Raw genomic sequence first — 15,061 nt, forward strand, 5'->3', positions numbered from 1 at the left:
TCCCACCCCTAGTTTACCAATTAACACAAATATTAGACTTAAAAGGTCCTGCGAAGGAGGGAGAGCTGGTGGGCGAATTGACACTGACACACAAAAGTCACGTGGAAACTAGTATTATGAGAAGCAAAACCTATGATTAAGCAGAAAAACCTGTCTGCAGAAAGAAGACTGAGGAAGGGGGTGAGAAGAAATATGTAACTTGAGTTCCTGACCTTCTAGTTCCTAACTCCATTCCAAGTAAGGTTCAGCTGTACTTTTCTGCAGTGGATGTCCATGACATTTCCTGTTGTATCTTTTTAACAGGCCCACCACCCCCTTTTAAAAATTAAATCTAGTTTAAATGGGTTTCCATTTCTGCCACCTAGCCATTGTAAGTTAGACTTCTCAAAGACTTGTGTGAATTAAATAAATTCATATATGTACCCTGAAAGCATTATATGTAATTAAGATAATAATATAATCTGTTTTCCTCATAAAGTAAACATAAGAATTAACTAAAATAATGCACTTGGAAATATTTTGGAAAATGTTGAACCTTATAAATGTAAAATATTAACAGCACACTGAGAAATAAAATTTTGACTTTGGGATTTTTAAATAAAAGGGCTGTGCTTTAGTAAGAATTCCCGGTTGGGCAAAAGGAGTAAGTAAATAGTATCAACCTATTTTGATTGGCAGAAAGAAATTGGCAGAAATCTTTCTCAATGATAACTAAGTGATGGCTTAGAATCTTTGGAATCTGATGTCTACAAGCATAATTTCACATACTTTAAATTCATAACAGCAGCCACAAAAAATTAAAAAGGGACTGGCAGATTTTTCAGCATATGATCATAGCAGATTTGTGACCAGGAGAGAACTATCGCAGACTGTGACTTATAAATGTTTTTAATCTGAATATTGCAGAACAGCTCATACGTGAGCCAAATTTCAGTCAAAATAACATGTTCCTGAACTTCATGAATATATTTTCAACACATCAAGTTTTGCAACCAATTTTTACAAATGAAGAACTCCCTTTTTAATAGCAGCAGACAATACACATCGGCATACCCGATTTGTAGGACCTTAAGCACGTTTCACAACTTTTTTTGAAATTATGGCAATAAAGAATCATGCAGGCAGGGGGGAGATAACAGTATTTAAACAAGATGCAGAGCAAAATTACTGAATATTAAAACATGATGTACCAATTTAAAATTTTTAAAAAGCCTACTTAAATAAGGAAGTAACAATGATTCTGTTTTAGCTTCTGGTTCTGCTTTTCTTGTAGTCCATTCTACTTTCTAGGCTTCAGCTTGGCTCCACTACTGCAAGCTGTCACTTTTGACTAGAAATGGAATAAAGCCAAGCACTACACAATAGCAGCTTCCTGCTCTGGCCTCATCTCCTAGACCACCCCCCAGGCCAATGCCTGCCCACAGATGCTGATCCTACCAAGCCAATATTCCACCAGCAATCAGTTCACAGCTATGGCTATGATCCTGTATTTTTTATACTCTTGGCACAGTGTATATCCTACAATCTCACAGTTCTCATTTTTACTGACATTATGGCAACAAGGCACCTCTAATTTCAATCAAATGCTAATATGAAGGCAAAGTGAAATGCACACAAAAACTCATGGACTAACTGAGAACGTGCTCAACTCTGTCAAAATATAATTCAGATACAGAAAAATACAGAATAGAAAGAAAGCTCTCAGTAGGTACTATTAATCCAAACAATCCTGTTATTCCAGTTTTGCATAATTTCGATTTGCATCTGGCACTGCCTGGCTTAATAGTTCTCTCTTTTCAGATAAACCTAGATTTAGGTTGAATGTCTTTTATCCCTGAGACTAGTATCATTAGCCAGGGACTAACTTGATCAGGTTAATGTTCATCAGAAATATTTGTTTTCCCACACTGAGCAAGTTCACAGAATTATGGCTTTAAATGTTGGAAAGGAACTTCAAAGGTCATTTAGACCAACTCTTATTCAATGCTAAGAGGACTTCCAAACTGTAGTACTACATCCTCATGGCCTCCCTCCAGAGCCAAACAAAGAAAAACAATTCTGTAATTTGCTGCTTATCACTTATACTTCTTGAGATAAAAATAACTATCACAGCAAGTAGAGCTTATGCCTTTCCCCACGGGGAAAAAAGGTAAGGATGTGTTGTGGAGAGTAATCCCACAATAGGGTTCTGCATCTTTTCTAATATCATTTTCTTAAAACAGGAGTTTAAGAAGTCACTGAGGAATCTTATCTAAATATACTTTTTAAAAAGGGGGAGAGGGAAGAAGAAATACTACTACAAAGACATGTTCTGTTACACAGTGACCATGGCTTGTACCAACACCGAAAAAGTTTATCTAGCACCAGCTGCAGAAGGAATGGTGAGAGTTCCAGAGAAGACAAATAAAACAGATTGTTAAAAGAGGCGCAGATGGTGGCAGAGAAATGTCCAATGGCTGCATATGGTAAGAAGAGAAAGGAGTTTCAAATATCTACCACAAAGGTTTAAGACTCCATCTATAAAAAGGGAGATTTAGAGCATGTCTAAATAGCAGTGACCTTCTATTGAGCAGTTTCTATGTAGTAATAAGCTCATTTTAAATGTGTCATTCACTTAATCTTTCTAACTCTGAGATGGATAGTATATTAATCTTATAGATGAGGAAACCAATTATTGAGCATGCTTTAGACTTTCCCAATGTCACATAGCTAGCAAACGGCAAAGCTAGGATTTGAAACCGTATCTGCATGAACTGACTTCAAAATTCATAGCTAGGCTGATTATCTAAGACAAAAGATGCCATCAATTAGCTCCTTCTGATATAGTACAATAACCAGATGTCACCGTTATGTAGAAAATTTTGTTTTTGTTATTCTCTTGCTTCAAAGCTTCCAACAATTCATAGGGCCTACAAGATAAAAGTCACTTAGTAACCGTACTTAGCAATCCTTTTCCTCTTTTATCTGACCCCACAATACTTACTTCTCTGGTATGATGTCTATATTCAAAACCAAACTCTCTTCTCTAGCTAGACTGATATTCTACTGACTCCTAAATCTACCTCATCATTGATCACGCAATCCTTTCTGCTAAATGTCTGCCTCACTCTCCCTATCTTTCACTTCCGTCTCCATTCAGAAGAATCCCATTCAAGTTTTACCCTCTTCATGATACTTCTTTATACCATTTCAATCTCTGCTGGCTTCTTTCTTTTGTATTCCTTAAGTCTTTACTATGCATTTTTGGCTCCTTAAATCAAACCTATTTCAAGGACATTTTTAAAAATCTAAGTTGTTATCACGGATTATAAACTCTTTGGAAACTAATAAGGACTATGACTTATACTTTTATTTTTTTAATTTATTTGTTTGGCCACACAGTGCGGCCTGTGGGAATCTTAGTTCCCATGCAGGATCTTAGTTCCCTGACCAGGGATTGAGTCTGTGCCCGCTGCAGTCGAAGCAGAGTCTTAACCACTGGACCACCGAGGAAGTCCCTTTATCAACTTTTTAAAACCATCAAGCACCTAAGCAGGATGCTATGAATAGGGAAACCACATAATTTAAATAACTGCTAAATGAATGAAGTCAGTTGGGATGTTTCTAACACCAGACATTTAAAAATTTTAAGGGTAAGTCAAAGGGAAGTAGAGTCTGAGCATAAAACTGCCATTTAAACACTCCTTTCTGGGGAAAAAAAAAAAAATCAAGTGAGTTAACAGTAAGTGGAGCTTCTGTTCTGAGCCCATCTCTCCCCACCTCAACTCAGGAGCAGAAGCTCTCATTCTCGAGGGTGGGGTGTGAGCACACTCCACTCCCATATCCTAATAGGAGGTGTACTTCCGTTATTTCTTATAAGTACCTATCTCTCAATACCAAGTTCAGTTATCATTACAAAACAACAAACAAAAACCCACCAATTTCTATCATAAAAATAAAACAACAGTTTTCTAGGCAGTTTCTGAAAGTCAATTTATTTTTTTCTTTTAGTAAAATTAATGAGGGAGCAGTAATTTGACACCAGAAAGAACAAATCTGAGAGTAATTCTGGGACAGAAACATTTACCTAACTACATAAATCCTGTACCAGGTCAAATTCTCATTTCCTCTACAGGCATGTTAGTTTAAAAATGCTCTAAAGTGATATATCTATACTACAAATTGAAACGAGAGTAAAGAAAAGGGCAAAAAAGTTGTCTTTTCTCTACCCACCACAGCAATACTAACAATGAAGTTCTGTTTACTTCCTCTCTAAACTATTAGCAATATCGACATAGTTCTCTGGGGAATAAATCTGCTTATAAGCCAAATTATTACCAACAAGATTTTCAAACTTTTCAGTGGCTCACTTATGTCAAATACTTCACTCAACAAAATATAACATTGAGCAGGTAACAACCAAACAACTAGTTGATTGTTCATCTAGGCTGACTGAAGGCTAAATTTCACCTCACTCAAACTCATCTCATCCTGGTAGTGAAGCAATTCCAAATAACAAAAATTTAGAAGGAAAAACATATATGCCTCTGCTACACTCCACTCCTTAAACTATTTTTAGTAAACCAGATGTGTTGAGCAACAACTAACTTAGGGATATTCTCAAACTGCAGACAATAAATTTATGTAATCAATGATGGAATGTGGTTCAAAATAGACTCCAACTGAAAAAACAACTTTCTCACTGAAGGAGCATATAGCAATGATAAACAGACCCAACACAGTTCAGACACTTGCATTAAATAATATAAGACTCTTCTCTGTTAAAGTCCTTAATCAATCTTTAGTCTAGGAACTAAGAAAATACTCAGGTTTGCTCCACGCATTCCCTTCAACCAGCAATTCACAGCACAATAGTACTATATCAAGGACTTAGTAAAGTAGTTCAATGTCTGTATTTTGCAATGATAGAAACTGAAGTATTAGTAGTCTTATCTCTGAACTTTTAGCACATTATAATGACCAAGAACTTCAAATAGGTTCATTCCTTCAGGTCTAGGATGATTCTACCTTATTGTAGGGAAAATACCTCTTTACTATTGTGTTGGCCAAAAAGTTCGTGTGGGTTTTCCGTAAGAAAACAGAAAAACCCAAACTTTTTGGCCAACCCAATACAGTGAATTTTAATATACAATAAGATAGACATTGGGTATAATTTTAAGCCAGCACATTCTGCTTCAAACCTTTAATGGTTTTCAACTAGTGCCCTTTGTATTATTCCTTTATTACATTTAAAAGCAAAAAGGATTGTGATCCCTAGAAAACAGTGGACTAACAAGCCAGACCAACCCAGATTAATTGATATGAGTCATGTACGATTTTCAGGTAAGAAATAATCTCTTCTACATCTTCTATGAGGCAACCAACCTGAAACTGCAGGTGTGTGCATGGCCAGAAGCCAAAATCCAGGACAAGATGATTTCAAAATCACGCTAAAAGTTCAATGTTCATATTTCATTATCAAACTTTTTTACATGAACTTGATCAAAACTTCAAATTTTAGTGGAAAGTTTTTTAAAACTTCTGTACTCATCCTCCAAAGTAAAGCAACCATACCACAGAAATCATAGTAATTAAAAAAAAAACGAAAACTATAAAAAGCATCTTTAAGAACAAATAATTTGTTTTTTCCTCCTCCTTCCCAGCCAGCTGAGAGACATAGAATCTGAAGAGCTCCCTCCTACTTCCTCTCTTTTTCCCTTCCCCCTTTACTTCAAAGAAAGTTAATTGCAGCCAGGCATGATCAGGAAATCTGAAAGGAGGAAGCAGAAACTCATTTGTGTGCAAAAGGAAGGAAAAACAGAATTAACAATACCATGGTACGCTGCATCAGCAATGTATTAATATGCATTCATTATATTGTCTATAAAATGTTGATTTGATTTCTCTCCTCATTCAACTTGCCTTCCAAAATACTGAAAACTATAATCTATGATGGTTGCACCCGGATCCACCAACCGCACGTAACTTAAAAAAACGACCAAACTGCGACTTCCTTTGGTGGTCCAGCGATTAAGACTCCATGCTCCCAATGCAGGTGGTCTGGGTTCGATCCCTGGTCAGGTAACTAGATCCCACATGCCACAACTAAAAGATCCCTTAGTGAGCCGCAACTAAGACCCAGTGTAGATAGATAGATAAATAAATATTTTTAAAAAAGAACAAATCAATTAACTTAATACATGCCATCTGATACTCAATACACTGAAGTCCTTCAGAGAGATAAGTGCAAACCAGTGACCTAAAAGGGAAAGGATCTGTATTAATTCTGAGTCATGTGTTTCCTAACCATTACCTTACAATATATGTTATTGTGACATATTAAAAAATAGGGGGCTTCCCTGGTGGCGCAGTGGTTGCGAGTCCTCCTGCCGATGCAGGGTACACGGGTTCGTGCCCCGGTCCGCGAAGATCCCACATGCCGCAGAGCGGCTGGGCCCGTGAGCCATGGCCGCTGAGCCTGTGTGTCCGGAGCCTGTGCTCCACAACGGGAGAGGGCCACAACAGTGAGAGGCCCGCATACCAAAAAAAAAAAAAAAATAGGGCTGCACCACTATAAAGGTAACTAAAGGGAGCGTACTACTACAGAATAAAATGCTGAGCACTCAAGGAGAAAGATGGTGAATGGGAATTCCCAGTATAAAACTATTTAAACAGATTCACAATGAAGCATCACTTGTGGGAATTTTTCAAACAAAACTTAGGTGTACTCTATACAGAAAAGCCATTTCCAAAGAAGACTTTCTTCCCCATTCCACATAAGAAGTCTACAAAGGACAATTAACACCCAGATTCAGAAGAAACTGCCTCATGAAATTTAAAGAAATGAGAAAAAACAGGGAGACCATTTTAAAAACTCGTTCAATTTTCCCCAAACGCCCTTCGACTTACATATGGTTACCCTAAGGTTAAGATTTATCAAGGCACTATTTACAAAATCTATGCCAGGAACAGCTGCCATGTTTAACATGCCAAGGAATTTAATGTACTGTTTGGACAACTGGTTAGAGAAAAGCATTGTGGGATAAAGCCACTCTAATTACATGAACTCTAAAAGTATTTTCTTTATGTAGAGTATGTCTATATTTTATAAATTCATTTAAATAAATAACTTTGAAAACCTAGACTAAGCCATCTTCAGTCTCTGGAGTAAATTTTCATTCAAAAAATTACAGTAGCTGTCAATAATTTACATACTGGAGAAACTTTTTATATTTTTAACCTGGTTAAAAAACATTAAATATAAAAATTAAAATGTATACAAAAAAGCTTTACTGTATACCATTTATTACTTCTAAAACTCTTAAGAAACACTAAAATTAAGGTATGCTGGATCCTAAACCAAGTGCTGTTAGTGTAATTCCTTCTGATCTCTTACAACTGAGAATTCACATTACTTGTGAAGCGCAAATGGTTAAAATGTCAAGTGAATCACATCACCTTTGGAAGATCATATCCTTCTAGGCCAGAGGTCAACTTACCTATACTAGCAGGGAAAATATAAATAGCTAACAAAGACAATCATACACATCGCCAAGTCAAATAAGACTTTAGCTCTTAAGCCTTTATTTCTAATTCTTTCAATCACTATAATTTTAATAAACATGTTGTAGAGTTTTAGTCCACCTGGCAAGAGTTTATTTTTAAAAGTAATTTCTACATAATGATTTCAGTTCTCTAAATCAAATCCAAGCTTCTACAGTGCTAATCAGCAGCCACAGAATTAAAATACTGAGGCAGAAGGTTCCTTTGATTTTTACCTATACTCACCTAGGCTAATTCCCACTAAAAGACTGTTAGAAATGAGACAAATAAGGCTATAGCAAGCTAAATGGCATTTACAACCAAAACCAAAACAAAATAAAACCCGAGGGAAAAGCTCTAACACCTCCAATATTAAACTGGAACTGCTATGAATTTTTAGCTGTAAATACTGCAAACAAAGAGCAAAAGGTAACAGTACAAAAATGAGGCCATTTAATGAACTGTGAAAAATAATGTGAAGAGACAAAAACATACCCATGTAGACTTCAAAGTAAGAAATAACATTTAATCGAGAGAACTATCATCTACTTTTGGTAGATCTAATAAAAGCGGCACATCACTACTAATTCCCTAAGTATTATAACTTCACACACAGCAAACCACTGCTCATTAACTCAAGCTCTTGTTCTTTCCATGGAAACAATGCCTCTATATTTTACTTTTGAAAAACAGTAACTATTCTGAAATGAAATAGGAGTATGGACTTTCAGGTCTATTAAAAAAAGAAAGTCGAACTAGTTCACTCATACTTTCTTTCAAGGCACTTATTATATTATCTTAAACATTTAAGTAAAAAAAAAACCTATAAAATATACTGATTTAATTCAACCTAAAATCCAAATATACAAAGAAAACAAACTTCTCTGCATTTTTACTTCAATCTTAAAAAATTAACTGATAGAACTTAACTAGAGATTTTAAAAAACATTTAGCTTACTACTTTTGATATGAGTTTCTTTACATGACTTAAATCTAAAAACCTACTAGAGAACGTTTTTTCCAATTAAGTGTATTTGTATTTAAATTGCAACAACTGGGGATTAAAATTTAGAAACTGAACAATTCAATTAATGACAACCTAAAGAAAAATTCCCACTTAAAAAGAAAATGAACTACTATTATGCTAAACTGATATGAATGTATATAGTAAACACTAACCTCATTTAATTACATTAATGACTCAATTCTTAACCTTTAGAGCTGGAGACAAAGATAATTTATACTAATATCTAACCAGTTATTTTCTAACAATGAACATTTTTTAGAATGGCAGGGACTTTTATTTTGCTTACTTGTGCATGCGACAGGATGCTGGCTGGCTCATAGTAAGTTCTCGGTATATATTTCTTGACTGGATAAATGAATCATTTATCCTATAATCAAAATTTATCAGATGCACTGGGTTTATTATACACCTTGATGTTAGCTAGAATTGAATATTCTAAAGAATATCTGAATATCAGCGAAGTTTAGTGAATAATTTTTTAAAGCAACCTAAAATTTCTTACCTGGTAGGGCTGAAAGGCACTATCTTCAGTTAAAAAATCCAGTTGTTTATCTACAAGGAATTCTACTGCAGTGATTGAACTGGGTATACTTTTTTCAACCAGGGGTTTGAAAGTCTGGTAAGAGAAAAAAAAAAATTCTAATGGTTATTTTCTGGATTTTATCCTCAAAATGTGAAGGGGTATATATAAATACAACCTATTAAAGTCATTATCATAATGGTTTTAGGATACCAATTGCTATCAGTTTTCATATTATAATCTAAAGTGATGCTTTTATCCATATAATAGAGTACTTTCTATTTATTTAAAAGAAATGAAGATTTTAAGAAATGATATGAAAAAATTCCAGTATAAGTCCCAGTTTATTTTAAAAGAGGGATATAATCAAATATACATGTGTATAAAAATTTCTAATATAAAAAAAGAGAAATTGCTTCTGAAAAAGTAAACTGGGTAGGAGAGCATATTACCCCAACTCTTTAAAATATTGTAAGTATTATTCTTTATAAAACAGAGTAGTTACGATTTACATGTGTAATTTTTTCCCTAGCTCATTCACATCAAGAAGGATTTTAAATGATCAGGATGCATCTGGTCTTTTAACTCCACCCCGTGTACTACTCATCCCCGCCCCTGCCCCAAGCACAAATAAAAATCCAGCTGCTTCAGTAAGAGCAGCATGGGGGAAGGGTGTAGGAAAAGAAGGAGGTAAGAAGTATTACACAAAACCGACCTTTCAGTAAAGTCTCTCCAGATTTCCACTATTAAAAAACAAAACAAAACACGGGCGGGGCGGGGCGGGGGGGAGTAAATCCATGGTCATTTGATTGTTTTAAAGGAGACTCAACTTTTACATAAAGAAATTTACTCATATCTTGGGGTGGGGGTGGGAGTGAGCGAGGCAGGAGAGGAAGAGGAAGGAAATAAAGGTACTATATATGCATTTTTCTTATGACTATCAGAATCACTTTCGAATAGACGCAGTCTGAATAAAAACCAAATACATTATATCCATGATACTGCTTTAAAACTTTAAAAACATTCCACCATCTTAAAAACATAGTGGCTTTACTATAAAAGAATCTAAGTTTGGAAAATGAAATAAACAAGGAACTAAGTTGCTAAACTACCTATATTACATGGGGAAATCTTTCTTGCTACAGGCAACTTCTGCGACCATTTGGATGCAAACCAAAGCTTTCGGCACAGACAGTAAAAATCCCCAGGAGATCCAAAGCCGCTGTATTTCCCCCTTCTCTTATTTATGTCTGAAATAAATCTAACATCTTACTAATCATAACTAATAAACACTCTGGGGAAAAACTCTTCAAGATTTTTAATTCAGAATGGCTCTTAAGCAGTTAATTTCTCTATTTAAGAAATTCTTTTTAAAGCTTTCAATTCGATTCATTGAGGAGTCTGTGTTTTGAAAAAGCTAAGAACACAGAGGAATAAATATTTTAAACATGCCTTATTTCTACACTATCCACACCATGAACTAATAAATGATATCTTCTTTCACAAATTAACATGAAAAAAATTCTCTTACACCTCCACCTATTTTCAGTATTTATGATTAGAAAACCTAGTCACAGTAATATCCTCCCTCCCATGTCCTAGGTCTAACATTTTAAGTACTACATATGTATCAAAAGTATTTTTACTGGGGTGAGAAATTACATTTTCAAAACAGACATTCCCCCATTATTTAGCTATCTCCTGCTACTGTTGCCATCTAACATTTTCCATTTACCATAACTAAATTCCTTAGTGTAATATGTAACATTTTCATATTATATCTTTGTTTAGTTTTTAGTAAACTAGAAAACACTGGCACCTTCTCAGGAGAACATTTAATCCTTGAACTTTATCAAATGCTCTATTTCTTTTTAAACAGTACCAAGTCGGATCAACTTGGGAAGGTTAACAAAAATGTCTACAAAAGGTATTATCTAAGTGGCTAAAGATACAATTCAATTAAGTAGGATCTGGAAAAAAAGTAAACTTCTCCAGTCTTGAGTGCCTCTTTCTTACGCAAATAATACAGGTGGTTTGCATTTCCTATGAGAACTAGTCATTTTATAATATGAAAAACATTCTTGTGAAGAGAACCTCTCAGAACTCAGCTTTTTAAGGTAGGTCAGAGTTCTAAGGGTAAATTTCAACAGGCCAATTTATCATAATTTAAATTACTGAGTGAGAAAAAACAAAGGTTTAGTTTCTAGGCTAAAATAAAGAATTTCTCATTTTAGGGTATCTAAACTGAAAGCCACTGGTAGAATTTAGCTATCAGAAATGTTAAAAGACTGGTTTATAATGGTCTATTTCTGATACATGAAGACTTATAATAACCATGTACAAATGGAAGTCAAAAGTATACCATGCTTCTTAAATATTAGTAAACAGGGCCACGACCTGCAAATTTTAAAATGTGCAATTACTTTTAAACTAAAAATATGTTCCCACCAAGTGCCGATAAATACTTTTATAGTACTTGTTAAAGAAATGTTTTAATATATATTAAACAAGCAACCCTAAAAATATGCAACTGTTCGTACTTTATGGAAAAATTAAAGACAAACAACATATAAAGCTAAGAGTTAAAAATACATCCTGATTCCCTAAAGTGGCAAGTCAATGATGTAACCATTATTAACTTTTGTATCCAAGTCAAACATAACCATTTCAAAGACATTATTAGCTTAAAAATAAAAAATATTTAAATAAAAGCGAATGGATCCTACAGATTTTTATGTAGTAAGTATTTCATGGGTCTAGGTGCACTGGAATGTAAAGTAACTAGAACTCATGCATAGCTAAGTAATTCAAGACTCTAAAGATATACCATTCTATGAGGAACTTCCACAGCCTAAGGGGAAGCAAGGAGCTACCATCTGATGAAAGTCACAGTAGAATATGGCCCTAATCATAAAAAGACTATTATTCTAATGCTGAAAAAAGCCTTTGAAAATCCAAATTAAAACTACCAATTAAACAAAACACTTTTTCAATTTTATTAATGGATTGGGAGTTCTTTTAAGGTCCTTTGTCTTTGTTAACTGTACTTTAAAAATAGTATAAAGCCAAAATAAATACTTAGTTGAGAGTCTGCATTTCTAGTAGGGCCTACCACGCTATAGGAAGAATGCTTAGAACAACTGTATCCTGTTTGGGGCTCCATGCTGCACCACATTCCATTCACATGAGGAAGAGGCGAACAGATGAGCCCTCCTCGAAAATACATTTTTAAAATAAATCAGCTGCAGTTCTCAAACATAACTCAGCTGCTCAAACAAACCATGTTAAAGCTCATCATTTAACATTTAATTGGAAATTCATGGAGTTTATGTCTACAGTCTGAGTTTCTAACAATCTCCAGTTAACATTTAACAATTCCTTTTCCAAGTGAAAAAAATCAGGCTCATTAACTACAAAAATCTGATATAAATCTCCCTAAAGGAATACTAAAGCAGAAAACAATCTAGGATACATTTCAGAAGTCAAGGTTTAGTCTTAAAAAAAAAAAAAAAAAGACTGGAGTGACTCGAAAGAACAAAGTCCAAATTCCCACCCAAGCAGGTCTATTGAAAAACACGATACTGTTAGAAAACAAGTTGGGGGTGGGGAAAAGAATACACCACAGAAGAAAACCCTCACAAAACAAACACCCCTACTTCCCTTAACACATTATATTCTAAAACCCTAATCTAAAACATTTCTGCTATAATACTTTAAACAACTGAGGTCTTTTTTTATCTTTACAGTGTTATGAAATTACTGCACACACAATAAATCTCTTCCTAAACAAATGAAATCGTTAAAAATTCTTAAAACTAAGAACACTAAGGCTGGATCTATAAAAGACAGTGACCTTAATTCCTAAGGCTGAGAAGCAAAACCAAATGTAAATTAAGACAAAAGAAAAAGGAAGCAGAAAAATACAAACCGTACTTTGTTCTTGAGAATTTTAAAGTATCTTTAAATCTCATATATCCACGACAAGGCTTTAAAGGTCAAGAAGTATTGCTGACATTTCCATTTTGTTCTTGAGCAGTATTTTTTTTTAATCTAACCTAAATACTTCTTAAGTCTTAAAAAATCACAGGCAAATGTCTCTCAAACCAAGCATTTCTAAGCTTACTTGCAGCGTCGTCATTGTATAGTAAGAAAAGCCAAGACCACAGAACGAAGCAGAGGCTGTAACCTAACAAGTCTCCGACGAGCAAATGACGATTTTCTGTCTGCTCCGGCTCGGTCCTGGCAGTGATGAGGATTACAACTCGCTCTTTGTCATCAGCACTGTGGTGTTAACGACTAAGAAATCCTGCAGCTGAAGCACTACTGCATCCTCCGATCTGGGTCAGGATAATTTCTCCCGAGGTCGCTTACATAACCAGTAAGATACTCCAAATAGAGAGAACAGCCATCCATCAGCTAGAGAAAGCCTTTTCCCACTGTACTCTGCGTGGAAACACACTGCAGTAGCTTCCAACAGTGCAGACACCCAAATGAGAACGACTACTTGGCTTAGGGCACACTGAGAGAAGGGAAGAGGCGGTGCTCTGTAAACTGTAACTAATCCTCCGTCACAGGTGCTGATGGAGTCACTTCCAGCACGAGTCACATTACTGGTGATTACTCATTTGGCTGCGCCATAGAGACTGGCTCATAATTTTAACAACAGACAAAGACAGACTAGTGGCGAGACTGAGAGCTCAAGTTTACTGTCTCCTTCATAAAGCAAATGCAAATACAAAGTTTTTGCTTTCCAGATTTACCAAGGGGAGAAAGTGCAGAAAACAAGTAATGTGTAAATATCTCTCAAGCTGGAAAAAATAAAGCATAACTTTAAACCATCAAAAATACTTTCAAGTGTGTTTTCAAGTAAATAGTTTATTTTTAGTTTAATCATTTCTCCTTAGAAATATACTGACATTTCTAAAAATGCAGGGAAGAAAACAGTTTAACATTTCTGGAGTAATTAAGTTAAATCAAATGACATAACCAACAATCTCACTGACACTTTACTCAAAGGAAAAACGAACCGGTAATGTTTATTTTGGCAGATTAAAAAATATTCCTGAAACATTTTCATTGTTTATAAAAATAATTTAAATAGTTTACAGTTATAAAAACCTATAATGGCCACACATGGCTACTGAGCACCTGACATGTGATTAGTCTGAATTGAGATGTGTGCTGTATGTATAATAAACACACTGAATACAAAGAATGTCAGATATCTGCAAGTGCAAGAAAACATTCACCTTTTTTTTTTTGAGACAATGAATACGACTTTATTCAGAAAGCCGGCAGACCAAGAAGGTGGCAGACTAGTGTCTCTGAAACACCATCTTCATTCACCTATTTTTTAATGATGTTTGTGAATGGTCTTTTATTATAAATTTGTCCCAATGTTAGGTATCTCAATTTCAACAAATTTAAAATTTTACACTGATTTTTTTAAACACCGCACACACAACCATTTTATCAAATTATGTTAAAAGAAAAACTTCCAGCCACCAGCCAATGCCCTGTCCCTTTAAATCTATTCCAGATGTATCAATTTCATTTCAAAGAAAACATCAGGTTAACTACTGAAAAGCAGATATTTTAAATTTAGTCTATTATGGATTGCACTTAAAATCTCAATCAATCCTGTTTTAAGGATGAAAGAGAGGGGTAATGATTATTCAATGAATGTTAGTAAAGGGACTTCCCTGGTGGCACAGTGGTTAAGAATCCACCTGCCAATGCAGGGGACACGGGTTCGAGCCCTGGTCTGGGAAGATCCCACATGCCGTGGAGCAACTAACCCCGTGCACCACAACCAGAGAAAGCCAGCACACAGCAATGAAGATCCAACGCAGCCAAAATATAAAATACAGCATCCCAATAATTCATTCATAATTAATTACTTAAGACGTGAACATAAAACATATATGGAATTAAAAGAATTCAATGTAAGTTTCCAGAAGAACAACGAGTAATATGGCAGCCTTATTCTGAGC

General features: G+C 35.0%; 1 protein-coding gene across 1 annotated transcript in view; it reads right to left on the minus strand.

Moving 5' to 3' along the window:
* The window catches only part of JMJD1C (jumonji domain containing 1C), a 247,937-nt gene that overhangs the window by 62,838 nt on the left and 170,038 nt on the right, over window positions 1–15,061 (minus strand). The window contains exon 3 of the mRNA XM_060126359.1: window positions 9,051–9,164. Within this exon, the coding sequence (XP_059982342.1) occupies window positions 9,051–9,164 (114 nt within the window). The remainder of the gene's footprint in view (window positions 1–9,050; window positions 9,165–15,061) is intronic.

Source organism: Lagenorhynchus albirostris, chromosome 16 (genome assembly GCF_949774975.1).
Source record: "Lagenorhynchus albirostris chromosome 16, mLagAlb1.1, whole genome shotgun sequence".
Taxonomy (NCBI): Eukaryota; Metazoa; Chordata; class Mammalia; order Artiodactyla; family Delphinidae; genus Lagenorhynchus; species Lagenorhynchus albirostris.